Genomic DNA, 27,468 nt, shown 5'->3' with positions numbered 1-27,468 from the left:
TGCTCCCACAGGCACAGGCCATGCAAAGGTTGGGAGCAGGTCCATGGCTCTGGAAGGGATGAAGGCAGCATCCTCTGGCTGGAGCAGGCAGTGCCCTGGCACAGCTGCAGCAGGCAGCGCTGGGCACAGAGGGAAACGAGCCTAAACACCCAGGTCATTCCAGTCTGGGTCCTTTACAGAGCCTCAGCCAGGGCACTGGGACATTGCAGAGTCAAGAACCGTGTGAGAGGGAGGAGAAAGCTACTTTTGGAGCATCATCTCCCACTGTACCCTGCCCTGTGTTGTGCCCTGAGCAGCTCCATCGCAGCTGGGCCTGGGCTGATGGAAGGGCTGAAGGCAGCAGGTGCTCACACTGCTTTAGGTTTGCTTTCCCTCTCCATGGTCCAAGGGTGGTTCCTGGTGGAGAGCTGGGGGCAAGCAGAGCTCTGTGGGTGTGCAGCCCTGAGCTGGGGAAGGGCTGTGTGGCAGCACCAGCATCACTCAGCACACAGCCTGGCAGAGATGGGCTTTGCAAGGTAGCACTGGGAGCAAATTTGACCAGGGGAATTGGGTGGGAGGAGTAGAATCACTCATCCAATTGAGAAGGAAGAGCTCTGCAGCACAGCTGAGCTGGGGCCACACACCAGCAGACCACAGCAGCGGGTTGCAAGGGGAGTCAGGAGCCAAGAGCGTGAAGCAAAGAGGGAAGGGACTCTCAACATGCTCAGTGTGCAGCTGACCAACCAGGGATCCCAGTAGTGCTGACTGTGCTGCTCTGCTGGAGGTTCTCCAGAGACAGCAAATGCTACTAAACCCTCCCAGCATCAGTCTGAGAGCACCTTGAGCCTCCTGCTGTTGAGAACAAACCAACTGCCTGCAGGCGGTCACCAAGGTGTGGGTGAGGCTGGTGGTTCCTCTGCAGATTTGAAAGAAACAAAACCAAACCCACACCCCAAAGCTTGGAAGACCTCTAACTGTTGCAGCTAATTTCCATCTTGGTGGAGTTTGAAAGCAATAACCCTTGCACACAGCAGCAGGGTGCTGGGAAGTGTCTTCATCTGCTGCCTCCCTCCTGCCCGTGGAAGGGCAAAGGGTGGGCAGCAGAAAGGGAGGTCAGAGGATGCAGGGGCTGCCCTTGGGGTTCAGCCAGTCACTACTACATGGCCAGGACCTGAAAGGAGGTGGTGACTAGCATGAAATATGGGTGGGCTCCTACAGCAACAGAGCACAGGAGTTCCCTGAGCGCCAGGACCTGCGTGTGGCAGCTGCAAACGAACATGAAAGGAACCCAAACCTCGCTTTGTCTGCGAGCAGAGCGGCTCCTGGTCTCTCCTCACTGGCACCGAGTCACTGGTGGATCTTCTCAGCAAAGGATGTACCACAACACTGCTGGAGTGAACCAAATGAGAACTAAAGCTCAAGCAGGACTGGTGGGATGACAGATCCCAGCCTACGACCCACACCACAGCCAAACAGCTCGTTCATCACTGCAACTGAGGTAGCCACATCACACAAGCAGAAGGGGCCAATGCTCCAACAACCAGCAGCTCAAGTGCCCCTGTGCAGCAGCAGAACACAGCCAGGCCAGTGGCCACATGTCCCCCTGGGGAGGTGAAGGAGCCACGAGCCACAGGCGTCACACACACACGGCGGGAGGTTGGCACGGCGCGTGAGACTAGTGAGGAAGAGGAACGGTCAGAGGGGAACTATTGCTTGACAGAATTACACACCAGGAGAGCTCAGTGATCCCCTCCCCCTGCCAAAAGAAAAAGGAAGAGAATATAAAAGATCTGGGTTAGTTTTCAGGTGGAGGTGACAGGGCACGGAGGATGCTCGGAGGAGGCACAAGAGCGTTGGGACCGGAGGTGTGTAGCGAGGTGTGACTGAGCTGGAAGACAGACATCAGAGAGCTACAGGGGCTTGGCAGAGGATGGGCTCTTCAGGGAGCTTTGGGCAGCAGCTCCCCTTTAATCACTGGCAACGTGGTTCTCGTTCTGGAGGGTGTGCCAGCGTTCAATCTTCTTGTCCTTGTTCTTCAGACACTCGTACCAGTGTTTCAAACGCTCCCCCTTGGCCGTGATGCCGAGCTGACAGCCGCCTGCCAGAGGAGATGCCACACTCAGAGGGGATGCTGGTGGCACAGTGAACCAGTGCCATGGTGACAGAGCCCACCTTTGCAGCATTTCTCTGCAGACAGTGAGCTGCTCTGTCTGCACAGGAGACCCCATGGCATGCAGAGATGGGGCTGTACTCCATCTGATGGCCCCACACAGATGCACAACCAACCTGCCCAACCCACCTCAAAGCTCAGCCTGGGCTTCCCCACAGGGCAGGCAACCTACACCCCCCTGGGGCAGTGGGGGCCCCTGGACCTGCACCCCAGGGCACGGGCACTTGCAGCTCACCGATGTAATCGTTCGACTTCCCGATGTCATAATCCCACACGGAGATGTCCAGCGACTTCTTGGCCAGGTCACTGTGTTTTATGTCATAGAAGAACTCCTGCAGAAGGAGAACACCCCAGGAAACTCACCCAGAAAGCTGCAGTTAGGGAACTGCCAGTGGCCTCTGTGTGCAGCCTGAACTCCAAAGCCAACAGGAGGGTATTTAACACACACTAATGGAGAGCAAAGTTTCCTTCCCTGTGGCATCTCTGCTGCTGCACAGGCCCATTGAGCCCAGCTCATGTATCTAAGTGAGCACTTGGGAGATGTCCCATCAAAGCAGCCCCAGCCATGGGCCCCTCCAGGGATGCTCATCCCACCCACAGGCATTGAACTAGTGAGATCCCCCATAGTAAAGCCATTCCTAAAAGGTGCCTGAGTGAGGACCTGAGCCCTGGGGAGTTTGTCTTCCAGCTCCTCCACACAACATAGTCATTAGCTGCATTGATTTAATAATAGATATAAGGAAAATAGACCCATCCCTACCTCATTAAACTCAGGGTTCAATGTTTTCTTCTTAATCTGTGTCTTGTGCTTGGCCTTTTTTCCCATGTCAGGTTTCAGCCAACTGAAGGCAACAGAAAACAGCTCAAAACTCAAGGGCAAGAGCAGAGGGAGTTTCTAAGCACTAAACACAAAAGGAGGGTTGGGCTACAAAAAAAAAGCATCTGAAGATATTAAAGCAAAGAAATGGGTTTGTCAGCTTCCCTTCCCAGCTTCTAAACCAAGCATTAAATGGGTAAAACACCCTGGGCTGCCAAATGAGACATGGCAAACTGCAAAGAGCTGCTTCATGCAGAGAGCTGAGCCCAGCAGAAACCTTTCTGGGGAGCACCTCTTGCCCAGAGCACTTGGGTGAGCTTCAGACAGCAGGCAGCCTGCATGCACACTCTGGGTGTCCTTCCAAACCATGCCTTGCTCTCAAGACCTTTCACCCCTCAAGCCATGCTAAAAGAAGTGGTTGTAGGTGTTTTAAGGAGCAAAAGTGGGTTTGTCTGGTGAGGAACCTGCCAAGATTGACAGTGGGGAGCAGCTAAAGCAGGGACTATGGCAAGTGAGCAGCCAGGTTGGTCTCCAGGAGACTGGGACAATTGCATGGATGGTCATTGGAGCCTGGACACAGCCAAAAAATGTGTGAAGACACAGAAATGGGGAGATGAGGACAAAAATAGGTGTTCAATACCACACAAACTAGTATGCTCAGACAATGGAGGTTTGTGAGGGGAAACATAGGGTCTTGGGCTTTGCAGCCCCAGAACTGCAGAGTTTTAACTAGACTTGCACTGGGGATTGCTTTAAACATGGAAAGCCACCACCTTCAGTTTGTGGGAATGGAAAAGGCACTGAGAGGCAAAACTACTGAGTTCCACTCAGCCACAAAAACGTGTTCAACATGAGCTACTGCACGAGCCTGAGTGAGAACAGAGGCTTGGTCTGAAGGCAAAGAGAACACAGCAACGAGAACCAGAGCCAGGAGTGCCTGCAGAGTCCTCAGTGTGTCACAGCTTGAGGGCTGAGTTAATATTGTGTTATTGCTGTGTGTCTGACAAGTGCTGCTCCCCCATCACCTGCCTCCCAGCCCAGGGCACCGTGGGTGTGCTGCTGCTCAGAGCCCTGCTTGAGCCACAGCCAACACTGTGGTAATTAAGCTGGCTCCTTTGCAGCAGGCAGCCCCATCACCAGCACAGGCTGGGTTGGGGGGGACCTGCTGGAGAGCAGCTCCAGGAGAGGGACCTGGTTGATAACAAACTAAACATGAGCCAGGAATGTGCCCTTGTGGGCAAGAAGCCAATGGCAGCCTGGGGGGCATCAAGAGTGTGGGCAGCAGGTCAAGGGAAGGTCTGCTGCCCCTCTGCTCTGCCCTGCTGAGGCTCATCTGGAGTGCTGTGGCCAGGGCTGGGCTCCCCAGCTCAAGAGAGACAGGGAAGTGCTGCAGAGAGGCCAGGGCAGGGACACAAGATGCTGAGGGGATGAAATGTGTGTGAGGAGGAAAGGCTGAGACCTGGGGCTGTTCAGCCTGGGGAAGAGAAGCCTGAGGGGGGGTAATCTCATCAGGGCTGCTCAATGCACACTGCTTCAGTGCTGAGGGGAGGGAGCCCTGGCCCAGGCTGCCCAGGGAGGGTGTGGAGGCTCCTGCTCAGGAGGTTTCCACGTTGCTGTGCCCCCTGAGCCAGGGGAACCCGCTGGAGCAGGGGCTGGGGCTGCAGCAGCTCTGGGGGTCCCTTCCCACCCCCCCACGCTGGGACTCTGTGCAATATTCTTCCCTCTGCAGTGGTTTTGGAAGGAGCTCAAGGCACCAGCTCCTGGCCAAGGGCCAGTGTGTGTGTGTCCATGAGCTCTTGTGCCCACCCCAAGCCGTGCCCAGCCCTCACTCACAGCTTGACGAAGGGGTCGGAGTAGCCGTTGGCGTCCATGGCAGCCAGGTGCACGCAGCGCACGATGCCCACCACCAGCCCACCCTGCTGGGTGCTGTACATGAGGGACACCAGGATCTTGCCACGCTCCTCCACGTCCCCACCACGATCTACCTGCAAGAGGAAGCCACCAGAGACGGGGGGACACGGAGGCTGAGCAAGGAAAGGCACCTCATCTGCTCTGCTGGTGATAAAGGTGGGTACAAAAGGAGCCTTGTGCACCCTGAGGCAGGGGGGAAACAGCCTCCTACGTGGGAGATGATGGGTGAAACATGCATGGGCCATGCTGTCCTCCAAGGACTCTTACCTCCTCTTCATACAGTGCCATCCCACGGGAGGCACCGGTCGTTCCAGCTCGCTTCATCTTGGGTGGGGAGAGGAAGAGACCAAGAGATTGCCATGAGCGACCCCAGCAGGGAGAGGCACCATCCTACAGCAAACACAGCCCCAGGAGCCCAACCCAGCCCTTCCTCTGAACCTGAGACTGGAAAGGAGCTCCAGTACCTTCATCTGCTTCATCAGCCTTCACCTCAGCAGACTCAGCACTTCCCTCACAGCACTGGGGAGCAGAACTCGGGGACAGAGCAACCCACCCTCTCCCCCACAGTGACACACATCAGCCCAGGCTGGCACTGCCAGCAGATCCATGGCCACCAGAGAGGCCTCTGGAGTCACTTCCCTTGGATTCCCACCACAGTGTTTTCCTCCTGGCCTTGATATGTCAACATCAGCCCAGCCATGGGTGGGAATCCAGCTCCTCAAGGTGTCTGAAGTCAGGTACCCACCGCTCTTGGCTGGTCCCCACTAACTCCCCCATGTGCCCTTTGTTATCAGCCTCAGCATCACAGCAGTGGAAGGACACGTCACAGACTCACTGGTATTACTCTCTCCAAGCAGATGTTGAAGTTCTTTTTCTGATTGGCTTTGAGTTTTTTCAGGGAAACTCTGGTTTCTCCAATGAACTCATTGTGGCCGAATTTGTCTTCGTCACACACAGAGATCCTGAAGGGAAGAGGAAAGGTGAACACCAACCAGGCTCCAGAGCACAAACCATCTGACTCCAGAGCACAAACCCACACCTGCAAGGGCACTGCTGGAGGAGGGGGACAAAGCAAAAGCACCATGAAGCCTCCATCCCTCTGGCTCTCCTCTGACCAGCAGCAGTCGGGAAACTGGCCTTATGTTTAGCCAGAGGGAACCATCAGTGTTGGAAAGCAAGAGCAGGAGATTTCCCAGAGGAAGGAAATGTGGTTGGAGACACATGTGGATGCTTTGCTGGGACACCACCACATCCTGCACAGATGGGCAACAGCCCAAGCTGTGTGCTGAGCAGGCCAAGAGGAATGCTGATGGCTGCACGTTCAGTGGCAGGGTCAAACGCTCCTCTGGCACCTTTGGAAAGGACCGTGGGAACCTGCACCTTCAGAGCTGATTCTGACCAAAACCTCCACGCTCCCACCTCCTGAGGAAGGCTGGCTGTGCTGCTCCATGTGAGGAGGCCCAGAGTCCCCAGCCCAGCTGCTCTGCTTGCCTGAGGGTTTTCCTTTGCATGTCCTCGTCCGTGATGCCGTGGTACACCAGCGTCTCGTTCCACACGGGGTTCCGGGTGTTGCGCAGCGTCTTCGTCCTCAGCTTGTTGGACTGTGGCACCGAAACACAACACACCAGAACCACCCCACTCAACTCCTCCCCACCTGGATTTTGGCTCCTGGCTGAGCAGTGTACATTAGATGCTCCATCACCTCTGGCTCACGAGAGGTGGTTGGATGGGGCTCTGCAGGAGGTCCCCGCTGCCTGGCACACTCCCAAGCCTTCAGCTCCAGGCTGAGCCTCACTGACCTGACAAGATGGACCTTTACACAAACTCGGTGGCCAGGGCAGCCTTTCCCCCTTGGCTTTGGGCTGCTTCCTCAAGGACACTTGTACAAGACAGAACTGGCACAGAGCAGGCTGTGCAGGGCTTGGGTGACGGCTGCTGGGGTCTAAAGGAGGTGACAGCCTGGGAAACGAGCTCTGTCAAAGCTCAAGGGTTTCTCCACTGAGATCAGCAGAGCTGGGCTGGGGAAGGAGCCTTCCAGGGCTTTCTGTGATGGAGGAGAGACGGTTTTCCTGTGCACAAAGCTAACAGGAACACGCTGCAGCTTCCAAGCAAATGCAGCACTGAAGCTCCAGCAACCATTAGATTTTGTGTGGGATGTTCTGCAATGCACTAACAGTGTCACCTCCTCTGGAGCCCTCCTCCAGCCCTAGGCACATCCCTGGCTGTAGGATGAGCTATTCCTTGGGTCTGGGAGAACATCATCACTTGTCAGAGACATCCCATGGGTACAAGAGCAGCAGCCAGTGACTGTGCAGAGAAATCAAGGGGATGAAGTCTGACATGAGGAAGGGACCTCAGGGGGCTCTGAGAAACCTCTGCTCCACCTCCAGCCCCCAAAACACCCAAGCCAGGCAAAGTCTCACCTTGCTGGCTCCAGGTAAGAGGTGCAGCTTGACATAGGGGTCTGCCAGGCCATTTGAGTCCATTGGTTTCAAGCCCTGAAAGATAACACAGAAAGCATGGTGGGTGAAACCTCCCTTAAGCGGAGCCAGGGAAGAGGAAAAGCTTCCCATGAAGGAAGTCAGTGCAGAGAAAACATGCTCAGCAAGCCAAGAGCCTCACTCTCTGCCCCAAGCAGGGGATATGCTGAAACATCAGACCCACTCAAGGAAAAGCCTCACAGACCCCTTCCCAGGAGCAGCAGTGCCAGTGGGGCTGGGCTGGGGGAACAGCCTCTGCCAGGGGCCACGCTGCCTCCATCCCATCACACTGGGGAAGCTGGGAGCCAGAACAGGGTTAAGTGAGTGAAAGAGGAGGGAAAAGGGCTCCACTTACTTTGGCCTTGATGAGGGTGCAGTGCAGAGAGCTGTTCTCCTGGTCATAGAGCAAGCTGAACTCCAGTGCTCCCAGCGTGGCTGACAGCAAGAGAGAGAGAGAGAAGCTGGGGACAGGACCTCGTTAAAACCCCAGCCAATAACTGCTTAATCAGCCCCAATTAGTAATAATTAGAAAGATCTGTGGTTCAAATGTAAAAGCCATTTAATACACACGAGGCTTGGCCAAACTGGCACATGCAAACCCAGCCAGATTCGTGAGCCCTGGTCATCAAAGCTTTACAAAGCTGGAACTGCCCAGGGCACAGGGAGGGCAGCCTGGGACTTTTGAGCTAATATTAGCCACTAAAAAGGAGGATGGAGTGGTACAAACCCTCCTGTGGGCACATCTTGGGGAGGCAATGCCACCCCAGGACTCCCCTGAGGTGTTTCAGTGCCAGCATCTCCTCCCAAGGCTTTGAGGCTCAGAATTTGGCTCCTGTTTTGACCTGTTGGAAACCAGCTCACCCTTGTGCTCCCCAGGAAAAGACCACAAGGACGAGGAGGTAGCACAGAACCTCAGCTGGGTCCATCTGCTCCCATGGGAGCATGGTTTGTGCACCAGCTCCTGGCCTGGAGCAGCTCTTCCCATCCTGGCTGGGAAGGGGCTGGATGGTGAAGCATTGCCTTGCCCACAAGCAGCAAATTCTCATGTCAGGGGAGGAAATGACTGAACACTGAGGTGTCAGAGGGACTGGAGCCACTGGTGGGTCTGCTGGTGACTCTCACAGTGAAGGAGGCTCTGAGGGAAAGAGGCAGCTGCCTTCAGGACTCGAGCTTGGAGATGGGAAGGTGCTGTGAGCACACAGCCCAAACCAGCACTCAGGGCTCAACCAATTTGCTACAAAACTGCCTGAAGCTGCCACGAACCGTGCTGAGCGAGCAGGGACAGCCTGGGACAGCCTGCCTTGGCATTGCCCAGGGAGGCTGAGTGAGCAGGGGCAGCCTGGGACAGCCTGCCTTGGCATTGCCCAGGGAGGCTGAGCGAGCAGGGGCAGCCTGGGACAGCCTGCCTTGGCACTGCCCAGGGAGGCTGAGCGAGCAGGGGCAGCCTGGGACAGCCTGCCTTGGCACTGCCCAGGGAGGCTGAGCGAGCAGGGGCAGCCTGGGACAGCCTGCCTTGGCACTGCCCAAGGAGCCTGAGGGAGCAGGGACAGCCTGGGACAGCCTGCCTTGGCACTGCCCAGGGAGGCTGAGCGAGCAGGGACAGCCTGGGACAGCCTGCCTTGGCACTGCCCAGGGAGGCTGAGCGAGCAGGGACAGCCTGGGACAGCCTGCCTTGGCACTGCCCAAGGAGCCTGAGGGAGCAGGGACAGCCTGGGACAGCCTGCCTTGGCACTGCCCAGGGAGGCTGAGCGAGCAGGGACAGCCTGCCTTGGCATTGCCCAGGGAGGCTGAGTGAGCAGGGACAGCCTGGGACAGCCTGCCTTGGCACTGCCCAGGGAGGCTGAGCGAGCAGGGACAGCCTGGGACAGCCTGCCTTGGCATTGCCCAAGGAGGCTGAGCGAGCAGGGACAGCCTGGGACAGCCTGCCTTGGCATTGCCCAAGGAGCCTGAGGGAGCAGGGACAGCCTGGGACAGCCTGCCTTGGCATTGCCCAGGGAGGCTGAGCGAGCAGGGGCAGCCTGCCTTGGCATTGCCCAGGGAGGCTGAGTGAGCAGGGACAGCCTGGGACAGCCTGCCTTGGCATTGCCCAAGGAGCATCCCCACCACAGTGCAAATCCCAGTCCCACAGCCGCCACCTCCCCGAGGTGAAGCACTCCCTGCCACCCACGTACTGCCTTCGTCAGAGTCGTAGCTGTTGGCATCCTCCTCCTCCTCCTCGTGCGGGGGCGGCTGGCGCAGGGGCGCCGGCGGGACGGGCGGCTTGGGGACGCCGGGGGGCTGCTGGGGCTCCTCTCTGGCGGGGGGCACGGCGTAGCCCCCTCCTCGCTCCTCCCTGGCTGCGGCTGCCAGCGCTGGGGTCACTGTGGGAGGGACCCCATCAGCCCCCCGCAGGGGCTCAGCTCCCCCAGCCCTTCCCAGGCAGCCCCAGCGTTACCTTGTGTGTCCGGGAGCCGGCCGGGTCCCGCTCGTCCCGCTGCCGGCGGCGCTGGGGGCGGCGGCGTCACTGGGGTGTGCTGGGGGGTGCTTTGCATCCCCTCTTGCACCCCACAATCAGCACAGGGCAGGGCATCGGGGTGTCCTCCCCCACCCCCACAACGGAGCATCCCATCCCCGTCGCGTCCTACCTGAGGGTGCTGCCGGGCTGGGGCCGGGCGCAGGGCTGGCGGCGGCTGGGGGAGCTGCCCGTGCGCTTTGCATGGAGTTGGTTCTCTTCACGCCTGCAAGAGGAGAGCAGAAGGGTTTCAGGGCTTTGCCTGTGCTGTGGAGGGGATTTCAGGCTCTGCAGAGAGGGACCTGGGAGACTGGAACGTGTGTGTGGGGAGGACAGGCTGCAGGAACTGGAGAGGCTGAGGGGGGGCCCCAGCAATGCTGATCAATCCCTAAAGGCTGGGTGTCAGCAGGATGAGGTGACACTTTTATCTGGGGTGCCCAGAGACAGGACAAGGACTGATGGGCATCAGCTGGAACAAACAGTTCCACTTAAACACAAGGAGAAAGTGCTTTGGTGCTGAGGGGAGGGAGCCCTGGCCCAGGCTGCCCAGGGAGGGTGTGGAGGCTCCTGCTCAGGAGGTTCCCAACCCCAGCTGGACACGTTCCTGTGCCCCCTGAGCCAGGGGAAGCTGCTGGAGCAGGGGCTGGGGCAGCTCTGCAGGGCCCTTCCCACCCCACCATGCTGGGATGCTGTGATTTGCCCAGGGCAGAGCAGCCTGAGGCAGCTGAGAGTTTGGCTGATGGATGGAAGTGGCTGAGATAAGGGCTCAGCCCCTCAGGCTTTGGAGGCTGGAGCCTTTCACTAGAGGGACCCCGTGCTGCACCGATCCACCTGCAAAAGAGGGAGATGCAGGAGAGGTGGAAGGAGGAGGAGGAGGGATGTGGTTGGGACCAGGCACTGCTCCCAGCTGGAAGGTGAATGAACCCGTGATCATCTCTGTGATGCCCATCACATCCCTGTCCCTCTGCATGCCCAACCAGCAGCAACAGCACAGGACCTCCAGTGTGTCCCTGGGGTCTGTGCCCAGCCCAGGCAGCAATGGGACATGGGCACACAAGGGTTACCCACCCAACAATGGGTTAAAACACCCACTGCCCCCAGGCAGCCCTGAACATCCCTCTCCAGCTGTTACCCAGCTATCCCTCCATTGAATATTCCTTCCTTCCCCAAGGAATTAAAGGGGATCTGGACATTTGTCCAGGCTCTTTGAGCTCCACCAATTACATTTGCAGGCTCCTAGATGAGGAGTGATCTCTGCAAGCATCTATCCCCTTCTGGAGGCACCTGAGGAGGATGTAAGCCCTGCTGTCAGCTCCCTGCACAGATCACAGTCACTTACAACAGCTCAGAGCACATCACATTTTCATGAAAGAAGAAATGACAGCCCCAGCCAGGCTCCTGCCAGCAAAGCTGGGGCTCTCACAGGCAGGGCTGGCCTGTGCCTCCTCACCCTGGCAGCAAGGCAGGGACATACCAGCATGAAAAATGCTTCTGTGTAGGGTCCCAGCTCGGTTGCATTTAGTCCCAGCCTGCTGAGCACTCAGCCCATCCCTCTCTTCCCTTCCAGCTCTCACCCCCACCATGGCTTGTCCATCCCTGGGCTGCTCTTTTGCAGGGGAAAGCATAGCAGGATCCTGCCTCTCCTCCCTGCATGCAGGGAAAGGGATGGAGATTCCCCTCCAGGCCTCCTCCCTGACCCCACTAACAGCCCACAGCCCGTCCTCAGCAGCAAACCCCTCGCAGCCACTGCTGCTGGCTCGGGGAAAGCAGCAGGAGAGGGTGTGGGAAGCAGCCACCGCTGCTTTGGGCTGGGAAACCCTTCACCCACAGTGCTGCAAGTCAAGGAGAGACAAGCTCTGCATGGCTACTGGCTCGGTGCCCCCCTCAGCCCTCTCCTGTGTGCAGAGCTCTCACCAGGGCTCCTGCTGACCCCGCTCTCTGCGTCCCCGGCGCCGTGTTCGCTGCCCTCAGCCGCTCTGCGCCCGGCTGCCACGGCGCTGCCCCGGCCAGGGGCTGCCACACCGCTGCCTGTGGGAGAGGGATAAAGGCAGAGGTGAGACTTGCAGCTCAGCCACCCATCCATCCCTGGAATACAGCAGTGCCCCTGGCACAGGAGGAGCAAGTGCTTTGGTGCTGAGGTGAGGGAGCCCAGGCTGCCCAGGGAGGGTGTGGAGGCTCCTGCTCAGGAGGTTTCCAACCCCAGCTGGACACGTTCCTGTGCCCCTGAGCCAGGGGAAGATGCTGGAGCAGGGGCTGGGGCAGCTCTGCAGGGCCCTTCCCACCCCCACCATCCTGTGACTCTGTGATGGGTATGGCTGCTGTGCCATTATCCCCAGAGCATGGGGGACTGATGGCCATGTGGCACCTGGGGGGCAACAGGAGGGCTCTGCACCATCAAACCTGCACACAGGGGTTGAGAAAGCCCAAAGGACACCCCAAAGGACACAGCAAACCATGAGGAGACAAGAGCCTCATGGCAAAACAAGTCCAGGGGCCATCCATCACTGGTGCTCAGCACCCATCAAGCCTCTACTGGCATTACAGCTCCACGGTCCCCAGCACAGGGCCATCACGTTTCCTTGCTGCTGATCACCTTCCATTTGTTAGTGAGACAATGACAGCTGCCTTTGCCTCTCCTGCCTTTGCCTCTCACTTCCACAGTCCCAGCCACACACAGCAGGGTGCTGAGGCTGCTTCATGGTGACAAATGACAGCCCAGGGATGTGATGGGAAAGGTCTGGGCACCCACCTGGCTCCTGCTGGCCGTGCCAGCTATGAATCTGTGCTGGGACACTAATGGGCTGTTTATCCTTGGCTGGGCTCTCAGGGTCACCAGGCAAGAGGAGAAGGCAAAACATCACAGATTGGGAGGTGGGGAAAAGGAGGGGAAAGGAGCATCCCCCCCCAGGAGCCCCCAGGGCAGGAACAGAGAGGCAGGGAATGGCTTTCCAAGGGAGCTTTAGGAAAATCCCAGGCATGGCATGAGCATGCTGATCACCAGGAGGGACCTGCAGAGCCTGTCAGAACTGTCAAAATGAGGGCTGTCACCCTGACCCCAGCATCCTGACCCAGGGGCTGTGGGTGCAGAGCAGTGCAGGATGTGTGCCAGGTTAAGCGGGGTCTATCGAGGAACGAGGCTTAACCCCTGCAGCCCCCTCAGCAGCACCACTGCTGAGCACAAGGATGCAGGCAGAGCCTGCAAGTGCTGGACAGGGCAAGGTATAAACACAGAAAAGCAGCACTGCTGCATCCTCACCTTGCCCTGCTACTGGTGCACAGCACAAGCCTGGGCACAGGGCACCAGCACCAAGAGCTTTGGTGGAGGGGAATCAAACATGGCCAGAGCAGCTCAGCTGCTGCATCCCTCAGCAACATGCACCAGCTCCCTGTGAGCCTCCTACAGCTTCTCCAGCAGCTTTGCTGACAACTGCCACTAAAAGCCCAGGAAAACACCCATCAAGTGGCAGCAGGAGCCCAACAGCTCCAGCAGCAGCTCAGCTCAGCACTCACAGCCTTCCAGCCCAGGCGTGTGCAGGGGGTGGGGGAGCCCCAGAATAACTCAGTCCCCATGTGATGGGTGGCAGCAGCAAGGAGAAGTTTTCCTATGGGAAAACACAGCAGGGAAAGGAGAGAGGGAGGGAGGGAGCTCAGCACAGGCAGCACAGAGGCAGTGGCATGGGGAGGGTGTGAATGCTGGTGCTTACCATCAGAGTCCTGCTTGGCTGGGGGCCCTGGCTCTGCCTGGCCTTGGGGGCACAAACAGAAGGGGTGAAGCTGCAGCCCACCCACCCCACACACAGCAGCCTGGGATGTGCTGTCACTCCTTCCCCACAGCTCCTTTCTTTCTTTTTTCCAGGCTTCTGCATCACCCTGTTCATCCCCAGGCAGTGCCCAAACCCCTCCCCATGTGCCCCCAACCCCCACACAGGGCTGCTTGGCTCGAGGGTGACCCTGCAAACCTGGCCATCTCAAACTGGAGAGCACACAGAAAGCTTTGGCAGGCAAGGAGGGCAGTGAGGCAAGTTCTGCATCCTCTAGGAGACAGGCAGCAGCTCCAGCACTGCTCTGGATGCTTTTTAGTAGGGTTTGTCCTGGCCAGTGATGGGGAGGAGACCCTACACCCCGCTGGCAGGACTCCTGCCCCTTGCAGTGAGGGAAGGGGGTCAGCACCCACTGTCACCTACCTCGGGTGGGTGCCCTGGAGGGCAGCTTTGGGTCCTGGGTGGGTGGCTCTGACGGGCTGGGCTCACTCAGGGCTTGGGGTACCTTGTTCTTGCTGACAGGCATCGGCTGGGGCAGCACTTGCTTGGGCAAACCCTTGAAGAACCAGGCTCCAGAGCGCTTCCACACCTGGGGGTGCAGGCAGAGGGGTGGCACCCATGTCTTGGGAGGGTGTGGGGTGCAGACCTGGCAGCCTTCACCTCCCTGCATCACTGGGGTCCTTCCTCCAGCAGGCAACACCAAGGATGTGCACCCCTGTACCCCACAGCAACCCCACAGCCCATCCTGCTGGTTAATTAACCCCTCATTCTGCACACTGCAGGTGGCAGGGAGCTGGTCTCTGGCTACAACAGTCTGTTCAACTCCAGGAAAGCAAAAATGGAACTAAGATGATCCTATAAGGGGTGAACAGCTTTTGTTATACAGAGAACAAGATCCTCCTGTAAGAGGCAGAGTCAGGCAGCTGAGCCAGGCTCAGTGCTGCTGGGGGACAGGCTCCAAGTTGTGGGAGCATCCCCTGCTCTGGAGCTGGTCCCATCTCAGGGGGCTGGGATGGAGACAGTGCACAGGGTGATGCCAAGGGCAGGCTCTGCATCCCCAGGCAGGGCAGGGGAAGCTGTGGGGCTGCCACACTCACCTCCCGCTGCTCGCTGCAGATCTTGCAGAGCCAGATGGCGTGAGGCCGGCTGTTGGTGCTCTCCACCCCACACTTGGTGCAGACGTTCTGCAGGGGAAACCAGGCACCAGTAGCAGCAAGGGCACCACAGCCACTGAAAGATCCCATCCCACCAGCATCCCATCCCCTGGGAGATGGCTAAGGAGAGCTCTCCTGGCACAAGCACTGGTGATGCCTCCCTGTGCCACGTGTGGGAGGACGATGGGCAATTGAAACACGCACTGAAAGGCTTCAGGTGTCTGGTTTGGCACTGAGGGAGGGGGTAGGAGGGCACAAGGAGGTGCCTCACCTTGTTGCAGCCCCCACCTTGTTGCAGCCCTCACCCTCTTGCAGACCTCATCTTCTTGCAGCCCTCACCTTGTTGAAGCCTTCACCTTACTGCAGCCCTCACCCTCTTGCAGCCCTCACCTTCTGGCAGACCTCATCCTCTTGCAGCCCTCACCTTCTGGCAGCCCTCATCCTCTTGCAGCCCTCACCTTCTGGCAGCCCTCATCCTCTTGCAGCCCTCACCTTCTTGCAGCCCTCATCCTCTTGCAGCCCTCACCTTCTTGCAGTCCTCACAGACGACACAGGCAGATCCCCTGGGCCCCAGCTGCTCCCCGCAGAGGATGCAGCGGTTCACGCCGTCGCCCAGCACGCTGCGGCGCATGTCCTCCAGCCTGGTCATCAGCCTCCTGGCAGCAGAAGGGGCACAGAGCCTGTCAGGATTGGCATTGTGTGGCTGGGATGGGGAGGTCTCACTCCCACAGGGCAGCTGCTGCCTTTGCCTGGTGCAGCTTCTGGCAGAGCCTGTCCCAGCTATGGGAATGCAAGCAGGGGGAAAAGCACATCCCAGGGGAGATGTTGGAGTGGCACCTTCCCCAGCAGCTTTATCACAGAGTCCCAGCATGGTGGGGGTGGGAAGGGCCCTGCAGAGCTGCTGCAGCCCCAGCCCCTGCTCCAGCAGCTTCCCCTGGCTCAGGGGGCACAGGAACGTGTCCAGGTGGGCTTGGGAACCTCCTGAGCAGGAGCTTCCACACCCTCCCTGGGCAGCCTGGGCCAGGGCTCCCTCCCCTCAGCCCCAAAGCAGTTTCTCCTCATGTTTAAGTACAACTATTTGTGTTCCAGCTGATGTCCATCACCCCTTGTCCTGTCCCTGGCCACCACAGATAAAAGTGTCACCTCATCCTCCTGACACCCACCCTTTAGGCACTTACAAGTGTTGATGAGGTTCCCCCCCTCAGTCTCCTCTTTTCAAGGCTGAACAGTCCCAGACCCCTCACCCTTTCCTATATTCCCCCATACCTTCATGCTGCACAACTATGAACTCCCACTGACACTTGCAGAGAGCAGATCCCAGCTCCCAGACACACACAGGTGCAAAATCCATCCAAGCCAGCACCTTTGCACAGAGGTTTGGCATCACTGAAACTGCTTTTCCCCCCAAGTGGAAAACGTTCCACTCAGTCCCAGCAACTGTCCATCCATGGAAGAGCTGTAAGAGGAGATCTTAGAAGGGCCCTTAGTGACTCAATTCATGAGTTTGCTCATTTTCCAGCAAGGAAAACAAGAAGGCTATGGTTTGCTTTATGGCCACTCCATGTGTAAAACACAAACAGCCCACTGGAGAACAGGCTGGAAAAACACATCTGTTCACTGCACAGCACAGTTGCTCCCACCTTGACAGGAGGAACATTTTAGGGGGCAAAGCCTTCCTTTTCCTAGCAGGAAAGCACAAGTACAAGGCTTGACTCTTCCCCAGCTCTCCCCCTTGCTGTGCTGCAAGAGCTCTGCTCCAAGAGAAGCAGCTTTCAGTTGGAAATCTGCAAGCCCAAACAAACTGATTATAGAAACTAGAACAAATGGCACAATCAAAGGGAAGGGGGGAAAGAAAGAGAAGAAGCCTTTACATTTCAAGAGATTCATTAGCTAGCTGCAAAAATCTTTCCCACTCTCTCATTTACCAGAAGTGGCTCCTTCTGAGGCTTTTATTTGAGCAGTGGAAGAGCTTCAGCAGTCAGTGCACACACCTGTGGCACCAGCTTCAAAGGAAGCACATTTGCCTAATTAAAGCATCCATTCAAGACAGAAATTGGGGCTTCTTCCCCCCCATTCCAACACATTTAAACCTCAGTCCTGGGGTGAACCAGGCAGAAAGAGGACAGAGGGTATTGCACTGAGAGCTGTGGGCTGGGGAAGCTCCTGGTGAAGGTGATAACTGGGAGCAAAATGCTCAGGATTCACTTCAGCTCTACCCAGCCCCACACAAGTGCTGCTGATAGCCAGAGAAAGGATGCCTTGGAGAAAGCTTTCTGCCTTGTCAAAAAGCTTTTTCTCCCCCTCTCTGCCAGGTATCATTTGTTTCTCCTCTTTTTCTTGCACATAAACAGCCCTCCAGTTCATCCCTCTCCCTTGCACATCCCTGCAGCAACACCTTCCTCGCTGCTCCACAGGCTTCAAAGTGCCTGTCCCTCTGGAAGACTGACTTCAAAGAGCAGCAACTATGCTTCAGATTGTTAAAATGTTGGAAGGGGGGGTGGGGGGAAGTAAGAGAGAGGAGTAATTGAAGGTGGTGGCTAAGCCTGGCACCCAGGAGCATCACTGCTCCCAGAGACAGAGGGAGAGCATCCCTCATCTGCCAAGGAAATATGTGTTAGTCACTGATGGGAGCAGGAGATAGGCTGTGTCTGAAGTGCTTAACATGCCCCTGAGATAACAGCAATAAAACAGCCTCCTGCTAACACAGTATCTGCCTGGCCCCATAAATATGGTTTGGGAGAGAAAGGCTCATGGAGGGCTGGTGGGAGCCCTTCCCTCTGTGTCCTGCTCATGTGCAGGAGCCCCAGCACAGGCAGGGGAAGGGCTCAGGCTCCCCCAAGGACCTGCAAACATCTCCTGGGCTTTCAGGCATGGGGAGGGATGCTCCCAGGCTGAGAGACCACCCAGGGCTGTGCTGCATCCCAGGGAGGATGGATGCTCCCAGGCTGTGCTGCATCCCAGGGAGGATGGAAAGCCACAGTGCTGCCACGTTGGCATTTCCCCTTGCACTTGCAGAGGAGAAACCCAGAGAGACGTTGGCATTAAGTGCTGCTGATCTCTGGATCAAGGTTTAACAGCAGGACAGGCAGCAAGAGTTTGCTGTGCTTCAATATTCATTGGCACTCTGCAGAAATGAATGGCTGAGGACGTGCCTAATGGGTTTTAAACCCTGCTGGGGAGGACACGGAGTGCAGCAGGCAGCAAACTGCTGCACAGGAGCACGACAAGGATCTGGTGTGGGAGGAAGGACCTGATCCAGATGCTCAGGAATCAGAGGGGATGGGCTCAGCCACCACTTGGGTGGGAATAAGAAATTCAGACCACAAAGGAGGTCACAGCATTGCCTCCAGAAGTGAGCACTGCCTGGCCTCCGTGGGGAAATCATCTGCCTCCAAGGGCTGGAGATTAAATGGAGGTTAATTTTAATGGTAGAAAAGAGACAAGAGAAGCAGCCAAGCTACAGGCTGGAGAAAACATAATTAAAACCAGGATGGAAAAATCAGAAGCAATGTTCTTCCCTTCTGAGTGCACAGGTAAGGAAAGGGAGAGTCTCCTTTGAGCCCTCCCAGGGTGACTTGCAGGGCTCATCCTGCACTGAGAGCCCTCAGCATGGGGGGAAGATGCCCCTCTCTGCGCCATGCTGTGCATCACTCCAGCTGCTTGCTGCCTCCTGGGATGCATTACCACAGGGTTGTCTTTTGCAGGCTCTCCCCCCAGTCTCAGAGATGAGAGGAGGGCTTTGGGGGGAACAAAACAACCCCACCAAAAAAACCCAAGCAGCGTGTGAGCTGCCTTCAGGCCAGGAATGAACCCCCTCTGCTCCATGAGCTGGCCCCTCAGGGCACCTTCCTGAGCTTCTCTGCCCTTCCCAGCCCCTGTTTTCATTTGGGTTGTCTGAACAGGAGGCAGCAAATGAGAGGCTGTGGTCCCCAGAGAGCATCTCTGCTGCTGGCCACCGAGGTTAATGACTTAATCCCCTGTGACTGGAGCCATCTGCTCCAGCATTATGGATGTGTCATCCCAGCAATAAACAGCCAAATTAAAATGCAGCCCTGCTTGATAGCTGGTCCTCTCAGAGGGAAGGTGAGAGGCTGTGACTCACTGGGAGACAGTCACACCATCACACTCTGAGAGAGGACTGGGGCTGCACTCAGGCAGGGGCACAGCCAGATCCAGGGGCAGCGTGTCACAGCCCCTCTGGGAGGACACAGAGTGGCACGGAGTGAAATCCAGAAGCAGCAGTTTCTAACTGGGGATGGTTTGAGGGATTTTCTTGGCTGCTGAGAGCACATTGGACCTGGTTAGATGTTGGGGTGGACTCATGGAATCCCAAGATGGATGTAGGGATTGAGCAGCATTGCTGAGGTGACCCTGAGCTCAGGCTTCTCTGCCCCAGGCTGAGCAGCCCCAGGTCTCAGCCTTTCCTCCTCACACACATGTTCCATCCCTCAGCATCTTGGTGTCCCTGCACTGGCCTCTCTCCAGCAGTTCCCTGTCTCTCTGCAGCTGGGAGCCCAGCACTGGGCACAGGATCCAGATGAGCCTCAGCAGAGCAGGGCAGAGGGGCAGCACAACCTCCCTTGAGCTGCTGCCCACACTCTTCTTAATGCCCCCCAATATGCCACGAGGGCACTTGGTGGGTTATTGATGGCACCCAAATGTAGGTGTGTAACCAAGCCCATTAATGCCAGTGGAACAGGCTCCTCACAGACCACAGCTGAGGCACCACCAGCACAGACTCACTGTGGGGCTCCCCCTGAGCACAAGCCCAGGACAAGGGGACAAGACCAGACTCACCCTGCTGCAGGCTCATCTCCCTGCCCACTGTGTTCTACAGCCCCTGTGCCTCTACAGTGGCTCTGGGGATTAGCCTCCTCCCCAGGCAGTTGTAAAACCCTTCATCAGCTCACACCCAGCGTGCTGAGCTGCTGCTGAGGATGCTTTCAGCTCCTGTTATCTGTGCCATGAGACAATGACCCAGCCAAAAGCAAACCCCACACACCAACGTGTCCCTGTCCTACAATCCCCATCAGCATCCAGGTCACGTCTCCCTCAGGCCTCCTCCAGCCCCAGGGCTAAAAATACTCGTTGGTGAGATGAGTTTGAGCTGCATTTGACACAAAGTCTGAGCCCACAGACATCTCCCCACCAAGCAGCAGTGATTTGTTCCCTGCCTGCCCTGCTGGGTGGAGGTGAGGGGCTCGTGGGATGGCAGGTGCAGGAGAAGGGATGTGAGAGGGCAGGAGATGGGTAGGGACTAAATCAGGAGGGGTGGAGGGCACAAGGAGGTTCATTCACAGGCAGCACCCAGCTGCAGGCTTTGGGATTGCTCAGGTGTTACATGTAAAGCTCAACTGCAGCCCTTCAAACACATCCACTGATGGAGATGGCTCCAGGTATTAGCCACAGGCTCTCCCTTTGGAAGGGTCATTCATTCATATCAGCTACTCCTTCTGTTAACCAAAACCTGGCTTTTAATCATAGAATCATTTCAGCTAAAAAAGACCTTGAAGCTCCTGGAGACAAACCATTAACCCAACACTGCCCAGCCCAGCACCAGCCCCTGGCCCTCAGCACCTCAGCTCCAGGGCTCTGGGATCCCTCCAGGGCTGGGCACTGCCCCAGCTCCCTGGGCAGCCTGGCACAGGGGCTGACACCCCTCTCAGGGAAACAGTTCTGCCTCAGCTCCAGCCTCAACCTCCCTTGGGCAACTGGAGCCCATTGCCTCTTGTCCTGTGCAGAGCCCAACCCCCAGCTCCCTGCAGCCTCCTGTCAGGGAGTGTCAGAGAGTGCTGCTGTCTCCTCTCAGCCTCCTCGTCTCCAGGCTCAGCACCCCCATCCCTCAGCCCCTGCCCAGCCCCTTGTGCTCCAGCCCCTTCCCCAGCTCAGTGCCCAGCTCTGGCCACGCTGCAGCCCCTCAGTGTCCCTGTGGCCAGCACAGGGGACAATCCCTGCCCTGCTCCTGCTGCCACACTCTGACACAAGCCTGGCTGCCCTTGGCCCCTTGGGCACGCTGCTGGCTCCTGTTCAGCCGCTCTTGATTCACACCTCCAGGTCCTTTTCCACCAGCTTTCCAGCCACACACCCCCTGTGGCTCTTCCTTTCCCCCTCTCCCTCCTCACAGGAGTAGAAAATCCCCCAAACCACACAAGATCAGGCTTCCCAGGGCCATGTCCCTCATCAGCTTGTCCAGCTGAGGCACAGCCAGTGTGTCCTGCCCAAGGCCAGCCTGGAGACCCCCCATTGCTCAGTACCAAGGAGCTGTCGTGGCCCAGCAGCTCCTCAGGGGCGAGTCTGTGTGAGACCAGCACAGACAGCAGCCCATAGTCCCAGAGCTGCACATCCCACAGCTCCTGTTGTGCCAGCCCATGGGCACAAAGGAGCTGGCAGGGCTCCTGCTGCACCCACACCCCGGAGGGAAATGAGCTGCACACCCACCGCCTTCCCCTGCTCCCAGCACAGCGAGGCACCCGCTGCCCTGCCCGGCTGTGGCATGAATGAGGAGGAGAAAACTTGCCCTGATTGAGCCCACAGAGGCAAAAGGGAAAGTTTCTTGCAGCTGCAAAAATGCACAGTGGTAGGAAACAAAAGCAAGTCTCTGTCCCCTGCGGCTCCAGTTGATTTGAGCCTCGTTTAAAGAGCATCCCAGTGCAGGGTAATTCCTACCGGGCTGCAGATGGGCAAAGCTGTTTGTGAGCACTTCTGGGGAATGAATCACCACCACTCATAGCTTCCTTCACCTGGGTTCTGCCAGAGAGCCAGGAGAGGACAGCGTTGCTTGCTGTAACACAGTGCCAGGCAGGGACTCCCCAGAGCCCCAGGGGAGCAGCACAGGGGCTGTAGAACACAGTGGGCAGGGAGATGAGCCTGCAGCAGGGTTGGGTCTGGTCTTGTCCCCTCACCCTGCTTGGCCTGGGCTTGTGCTCAGGGGGAGCCCCACAGTGAGTCTGTGCCAATGGTGCTGGTGGTGCCTCAGCTGTGGTCTGTGAGGAGCCTGTTCCACTGGCACTAATGGGCTTGGTTACACACCTACATTTGGGTGCCATCAATAACCCACCAAGTGCCCTCGTGGCATATTGGGGGGCATTAAGAAGAGTGTGGGCAGCAGCTCAAGGGAGGTTGTGCTGCCCCTCTGCTCTGCCCTGCTGAGGCTCATCTGGATCCTGTGCCCAGTGCTGGGCTCCCAGCTGCAGAGAGACAGGGAACTGCTGGGGAGAGGCAGCACCAACAGCCCTGGTGAGGTGATGCCCACCCAGGCTGTTCACAGACACCCTCTAACAGGGTATTCCTAAAAGCTGGTAAATAAATCCACCGCTCAGGAGGCCACAGGCTGCAGCTGGAGCACCCTGTGCCTGCACCCCACATGCACCCGTGGTATTTCAGGGTTATCCAGCAGCCGAGGTGATGGATGAAAGCTCCGGCTGAGGCGCGAGGCTCTGCGGGCACAGGCAGCTCCTGTCCCTGCTGCACCCAAGAGCTCACCAGCAGGACCACGGGTCTGTTTGCTGAGCAGAGCTCTGAGAGGGGCTCTGCTGTTCTCAGAGGCAGCAGAGAACACAGCTCCTGCCTGGGCTTGAGGATTTTCCCTACAAGGACCAAAATCAGCAGCCGGCGCTTCAGCTGACTGAGAATCAACCACTCCTCTGGCATGATGCCTCACACAGGGGGCTGTGGATGATCCCCTCTGGAAAACCATCCCCAGGACGACCTGACACCTAATTATCAGCATCATTTTGCCTGGCACCTTTGCCCAGGCAGGGTGGACATGCAGGGAAAGCAATTGGACATCCCTTGCCCTCCGCTCCACGCCGGGCACATCAGCACCGGGGCTGACCCCAGCACCCACCAGCAACTGTGGGCACACAGCATGGATGTGGCTGGAGCTGGTGTCAACACACAGCCAGCCTCGAGGCTGGGCATCCCTCAGACCTTACTCAGCTTCAGGAGCAGCTCATTTCTGGGTGGCAGGAGGGATTAACCAGCAGGACAAGCAGCAGGACGGGGCTGTGGATCCCTCCGTGCTGAAACAAGCAACACGTTCTGGTGAGCTGGGGCTCAGGGCTGTTTGGGTTCAGCATGGAGCAAGCAGCTCCATGAAATAAGATGTTATGAATGATCCCTTCTGGACCAAACATATCAACTCTAACTGCTGAGGCTGTAAAGTGCTGGTCCCAAAGGCAGCAGCGGCACACGGAGCAGCTCCCTCCCCTGCTCACAGCTTCCTCCTGGCCAAGGACCAACCTCTGCTCACAAACATCCCCCTTGGGCTCCTTTTCAGGAGAAACACTGCAGTGCAGAGCTGCTGGGCAGGAAAGCAGCCAAGGCACTGCCTTCCCCTCCCCAGACACTGCCAAGACCTGGGGTCCCTCCTGTCCCATCCTGCCGGCGTGGTGCCAGCGCCGTGCCCTTACCCGATGCGCTCCTGCTCCATCTCCTCCATCTTCTCAGCCCTGGCAATGACTCTGTTGATGATCTCCTTCTCCTCATCTGTCAGCTCCTCGCCCTTGCGCTGCTTTGCAGGGAGCCTGTGGGGACAGCAGGGCCGGAGCTCAGCGTGGGCACACTCCTCGGTGCGCGTGGGCTACAGCCAGCGCCAGCTCCCCATCCAGGAAGGAGGGGAACGATCCCACCGAGCTCCAAGGACCCCATCCTCCAAGCTCTCTTCTAGCAGGAAGCCTTCAAACAACCCCCACCCACTGGGTCAAAGCTCCTCTTCACATTTTGGGGTGGGGGTTCATATGGAAACATTCCTTTCCTTTGAAACCAATTCCCCTTTCAAAAGTGTTCCTGCTACTTCCACCACAGTTAGCTCTGCAGCCTGGTCTCTCCATCAGCACCAGGCTGTGGTGGCAGGGTGGTGGCCAACAGATTGAGTGGGGGTTTTTTGGGGTGCTTCTCATCAAACACAGGGGCTTTTCCTCTCTTGACATCATTTCCAAAGCTCCTTTCACACAGTGAGCACAGGCTGGGTGCCAGGCAGCTTTAGCCTGGTGACATGGCAACATCAGCCCCTCAGCCTTGCAAACCAGCAGGTGACAGAGGGACAATGCCAACAGAGGATGCAGAAGGCAAACACTCCTCCTCCCCTCGTATTGCTGCTCATCTAAAGACCTTTCCTGGTCTTCTCCCCCTGTGCTGAGCAGAGCTGCATGGCCTTAAACCTTAAATTCATTCAAACCCTGTGCAATGTCTCCAGAATCAATTGCACCGAAAGCAAGGCTTTCCCTGCTCTCTCAAGACAGTCTGAGTAGCAGGGAAAGAGCAACAGAGAGGCCAAAAAGAAAGAAGCAAGATACTTACTGCTCCTTCTCGCTGCTGGGAGGCAGAGGGAAAGAGAAGGAACAAAGATTAGGTGAGAGACAAGCACAGCTCAGCCCGGGCACAGCCAGCGCTCCCCAACAGCCCCTCGCTCTCCATGGGCTTCAGGGCTCCTCCAAAGCAGCACAGAGCAGTGAGCTCTGAACATGAGCACCCAAAGGTTCAAGCAGGCACCCAAAAGCAGCACCCATCCCTGGGCACTGCCAGTACCCATCCCTGGGCACTGCCAGTACCCATCCCTGGGCACTGCCAGCACCCGCCCCTGGGCACTGCCAGCACCCGTCCAGCTGGGATGGAGACGTGCCGGGCGGTGGGATGCAGCATCACTCTGCAGAGCAGCAGCGTTGGAAGGTGCCTGGACACAGGGACAGGGCTCCTCGCTGGCACTGGGGTGGGTGCACAGCCCTGGCTCTGCCCCCACCACCTTTCTCAGGGGGTTTAGGAAGCAACAAGGCAAAACATCCCCGTCCAACAGCACAAACCCAACCCCCGCTGTCTGCACAGAGGAAGAACCGGGATGGCAGCACCCGCATCACCTCCCACCCCAGGGACCCTCCTGCACCAGCAGCATCCCGCAGCCCCCTGCTGCCCTCACCTGGCCCGGAGAGACATGCTCCTGTCACCGGGGCACATCCAGCGTCCCGAGCTGCCGCCCAGCACCGCGTCCGTCATCGCCGGGGCTGAGCCGCGCCGGGCTCGGGCGCTGCCTCCCGCTCTCACCCGGCAGCGATGCCCACGGGGGAAACCTGCTGCGCTCAAACAGGGCACAAAGAACAGCCAACCCTCACCAAATCAGCCCGGGCTGGGCTTTGCTTTGCGTGTGAAGAGGAGCATCGCTCTCAGTCGCTCGCTGTACCCGTCACCTTGGCGGGAGGGACGCGCTCCCTGCCGGGGTGATGGATGAGATCCCTGACCTCACTTTAATGACAGCACTCCAGAGCTGGGGGGGAAGAGGAGATTGCCATTTCAGGGAGGTAAAAAAACAGGAGAAAACAAAAAAACACCCCATTGAAGCAGGAAAGTTTCTCCCCAAACACAGCACGTGGCTCTGCCAGCCCCCAAACCTCGCCCCTCTGCACCAAAGCTCCTCCTCTGCCGTTTCTGTGGTAAAAGGAAGCCAAGGGAGGCACAGGAGGAGGATGGGGCAACAGGACCCAAGCACCATATTCTGGCTACTCATCTCCAAAGGATCTGTTAAGAAAGGGGCCTCTCTAGAGCCTTTGTCCTTTCTGCAAACCTGGCAGCTTGTATTAACACAATTTGATATAAAACTCAGAGCCTGAGTGCTGGTTTATTCCTGTTTGCTGGAGGGTTTATCCCTCCATCCCCTTCTCCCTCCTGATGGGGACTGAGTGGCAAAGCCTGAGCTGGTGCCAGCCAGCACCACCCACAGCACCAGGACAGATCCACCCAACCCATCATCTGTGCTGGGGGAACACCAGTGCTTTTGCACCCCACAGGCACAGCAGTGTCCCCCAGGCAAGGGCAGCGCTGGATCCCATCCTCCTGCACAGCCCAGGGGATGCTGAGGGCCAGTGTCCCACCTGGACCCCTCTGAGGACAGTGCCCAAGAGCAGAGGGAGCTGTGTGGGGGTTCACAGGCACCCTCACCCACCAGATATCCCTCACAAAGGGAGAAGCTCAGCTCCAGCCTCCCTTCATGGTCATTAAGGTGGAAACAAAAGAGAAAAGGCAATCCACCCACCAAGGGCTTGGCTTTGCTGCAGCACTACGGGGAGCACAAGGCACTGAGGAGGACATGAACCATCCCTCCCTCAGGGACCTTGCCACAGGGGAGGATTTTGGGAGCTCAGCTATTCCCTGCCCATGGTGTTTTCTCCCTGCCCATCTCCATGGGGGTGGCAACAAGTACCTGCTGGGACCCCTCCAGCAGCAGCATCCCCCCTGCATTGCTCACAGCACCTGCCTTTGAATTGCTTCCTCCTACCTGCAGCAGAACTACAGGAAAAGAAAAACCCTATAAACACCCAAATCCCTCTGCAGAGTCCAGCCCAGGGGCCTCTCATCACCCCAAACCTGCTGCCCTGGGAAGATGCTGTTCCAGCTGAAGATGCTGTTCTGAAGGTACCACTCAGCCACCCATATCCCAGCATGGCAACCAGTGTCCCAGAGCTGCCAGCAGGTCCCAGCAGGAGCAGGGCTCAGCCCAAACCCTGCAAATGCACCTTTACAGGGCAAAAAGCAGCTCTCAGCAAAACTCCAGTGGGAGCACTGGGGATGCTGTCCTGAGGAAAGGCTGGTAAACAGGAGCTCAACCACCCCACCAAAATCACAGGCCATGAAGAGTGTGCAGCTTTCCCAGAAGGAAGGGAAAGATAAATCCCCCTATCCTCCACTTTCTGCTCTGCAATGTTGCAGGGGGTTCTCCATCAGCCCTGAAGAGCCAGCAGAGGTTGGAGGCTCACCTTTGCTTCACCAAGCACTGCCAGACACACAGATACACACGAAAAGAGGAGCACATGGAGCAATTAGTGCTCCCCTGGTTCCCTCCAGCCACTGCTCCTGTGCCAAACCTCTGATTGACAAGGTCAGTTAAATAAGCAAATTGCTCATTTAAATCCCCACCACCACAATCTGCACTGCAGCAGCAAAGTCTGCAGGGGGACATTGGGCCCCCACTGTGGCTGGGAGCTGGTGGTCTGCCCAGGCTGGCTGGGGATTGAATGGGGTGGCCTGGGACCAAAGGGTCACATCACTGGCACCTACTTTTGGAGAGATCTGAGTGGATAAAGGACTTGCCCAAGGTCACACAGAGCAGGAGAAGCAGAGAACAAGGGGGAATCCCTGAGTTTTCCTATCAGAGGGGGTAGAGCAATCAGTGCCACTTCAGCTGTCAGGGGGGAACAGTCCTTCCCCAGCTAGAACCTTCCTCTGGCAGCAGAGGCTTTGCTGCTGATGGAGCCTGGGGAGGGCTCCTGGAGGAACACACAAACCTTTCCCTCTGCCTATAAATAATAGATTTGGAAGATCTACTTTGCACTACTTCCAGCAACTACTTTGGCTTGTCCTAATGCTTCCTTCTGCATTTCCAGCTCATGGTAGAAAACAACAGCTCACAGTGGCTTTTTTTTCCCCTCACCCCTCCCCTCCAAATCCCTGCCCTGGGGCAGGAGGATGTGGCAACCAAAGTGGTGATGATGGGACTCAGCATTTAGCTAATGAAATGGAAATATCCCATCCTAGGAGGATGCCAAGACCTTCCAGGGTTTGGCTGTCCCCAGGGGCTCCCAGGATCTACTCCCCCTGAGCTCTGCCCATCCCTGGGGCAGCCTCAACCCTGATGGCAGGAGGAGGTCGGGAGGAGCCAGGCAGCAGCAGCTCAGGCACAGCCAGGAATAGAAGCAAGGTCTTAATTTCTGGCCTTAA

General features: G+C 57.6%; 1 protein-coding gene across 1 annotated transcript; it reads right to left on the bottom strand.

Annotated features, from left to right (window-relative positions):
• Positions 1 to 1,946: 1,946 nt before the first annotated feature.
• RPH3A (rabphilin 3A) lies at positions 1,947 to 23,218 on the bottom strand. The gene is made up of 17 exons (XM_062009648.1): positions 23,175 to 23,218; positions 15,290 to 15,419; positions 14,707 to 14,793; positions 14,033 to 14,198; positions 13,553 to 13,594; positions 11,763 to 11,876; positions 9,982 to 10,074; positions 9,529 to 9,717; positions 7,713 to 7,792; positions 7,301 to 7,375; positions 6,369 to 6,478; positions 5,713 to 5,839; positions 5,145 to 5,201; positions 4,800 to 4,951; positions 2,910 to 2,991; positions 2,385 to 2,481; positions 1,947 to 2,077 (listed from the first exon to the last, which is right to left on the bottom strand). The coding sequence occupies exons 1-17, from the start codon at positions 23,201 to 23,203 to the stop codon at positions 1,947 to 1,949; spliced, it is 1,761 nt and encodes a 586-aa protein (XP_061865632.1). The 5' UTR covers positions 23,204 to 23,218.
• Between the last annotated feature and the right edge of the window lie 4,250 nt (positions 23,219 to 27,468).

The sequence above is a fragment of the Colius striatus genome, chromosome 17 (genome assembly GCF_028858725.1).
Source record: "Colius striatus isolate bColStr4 chromosome 17, bColStr4.1.hap1, whole genome shotgun sequence".
Taxonomy (NCBI): domain Eukaryota; kingdom Metazoa; phylum Chordata; class Aves; order Coliiformes; family Coliidae; genus Colius; species Colius striatus.
This window is presented reverse-complemented; position numbering and strand designations above follow the sequence as displayed.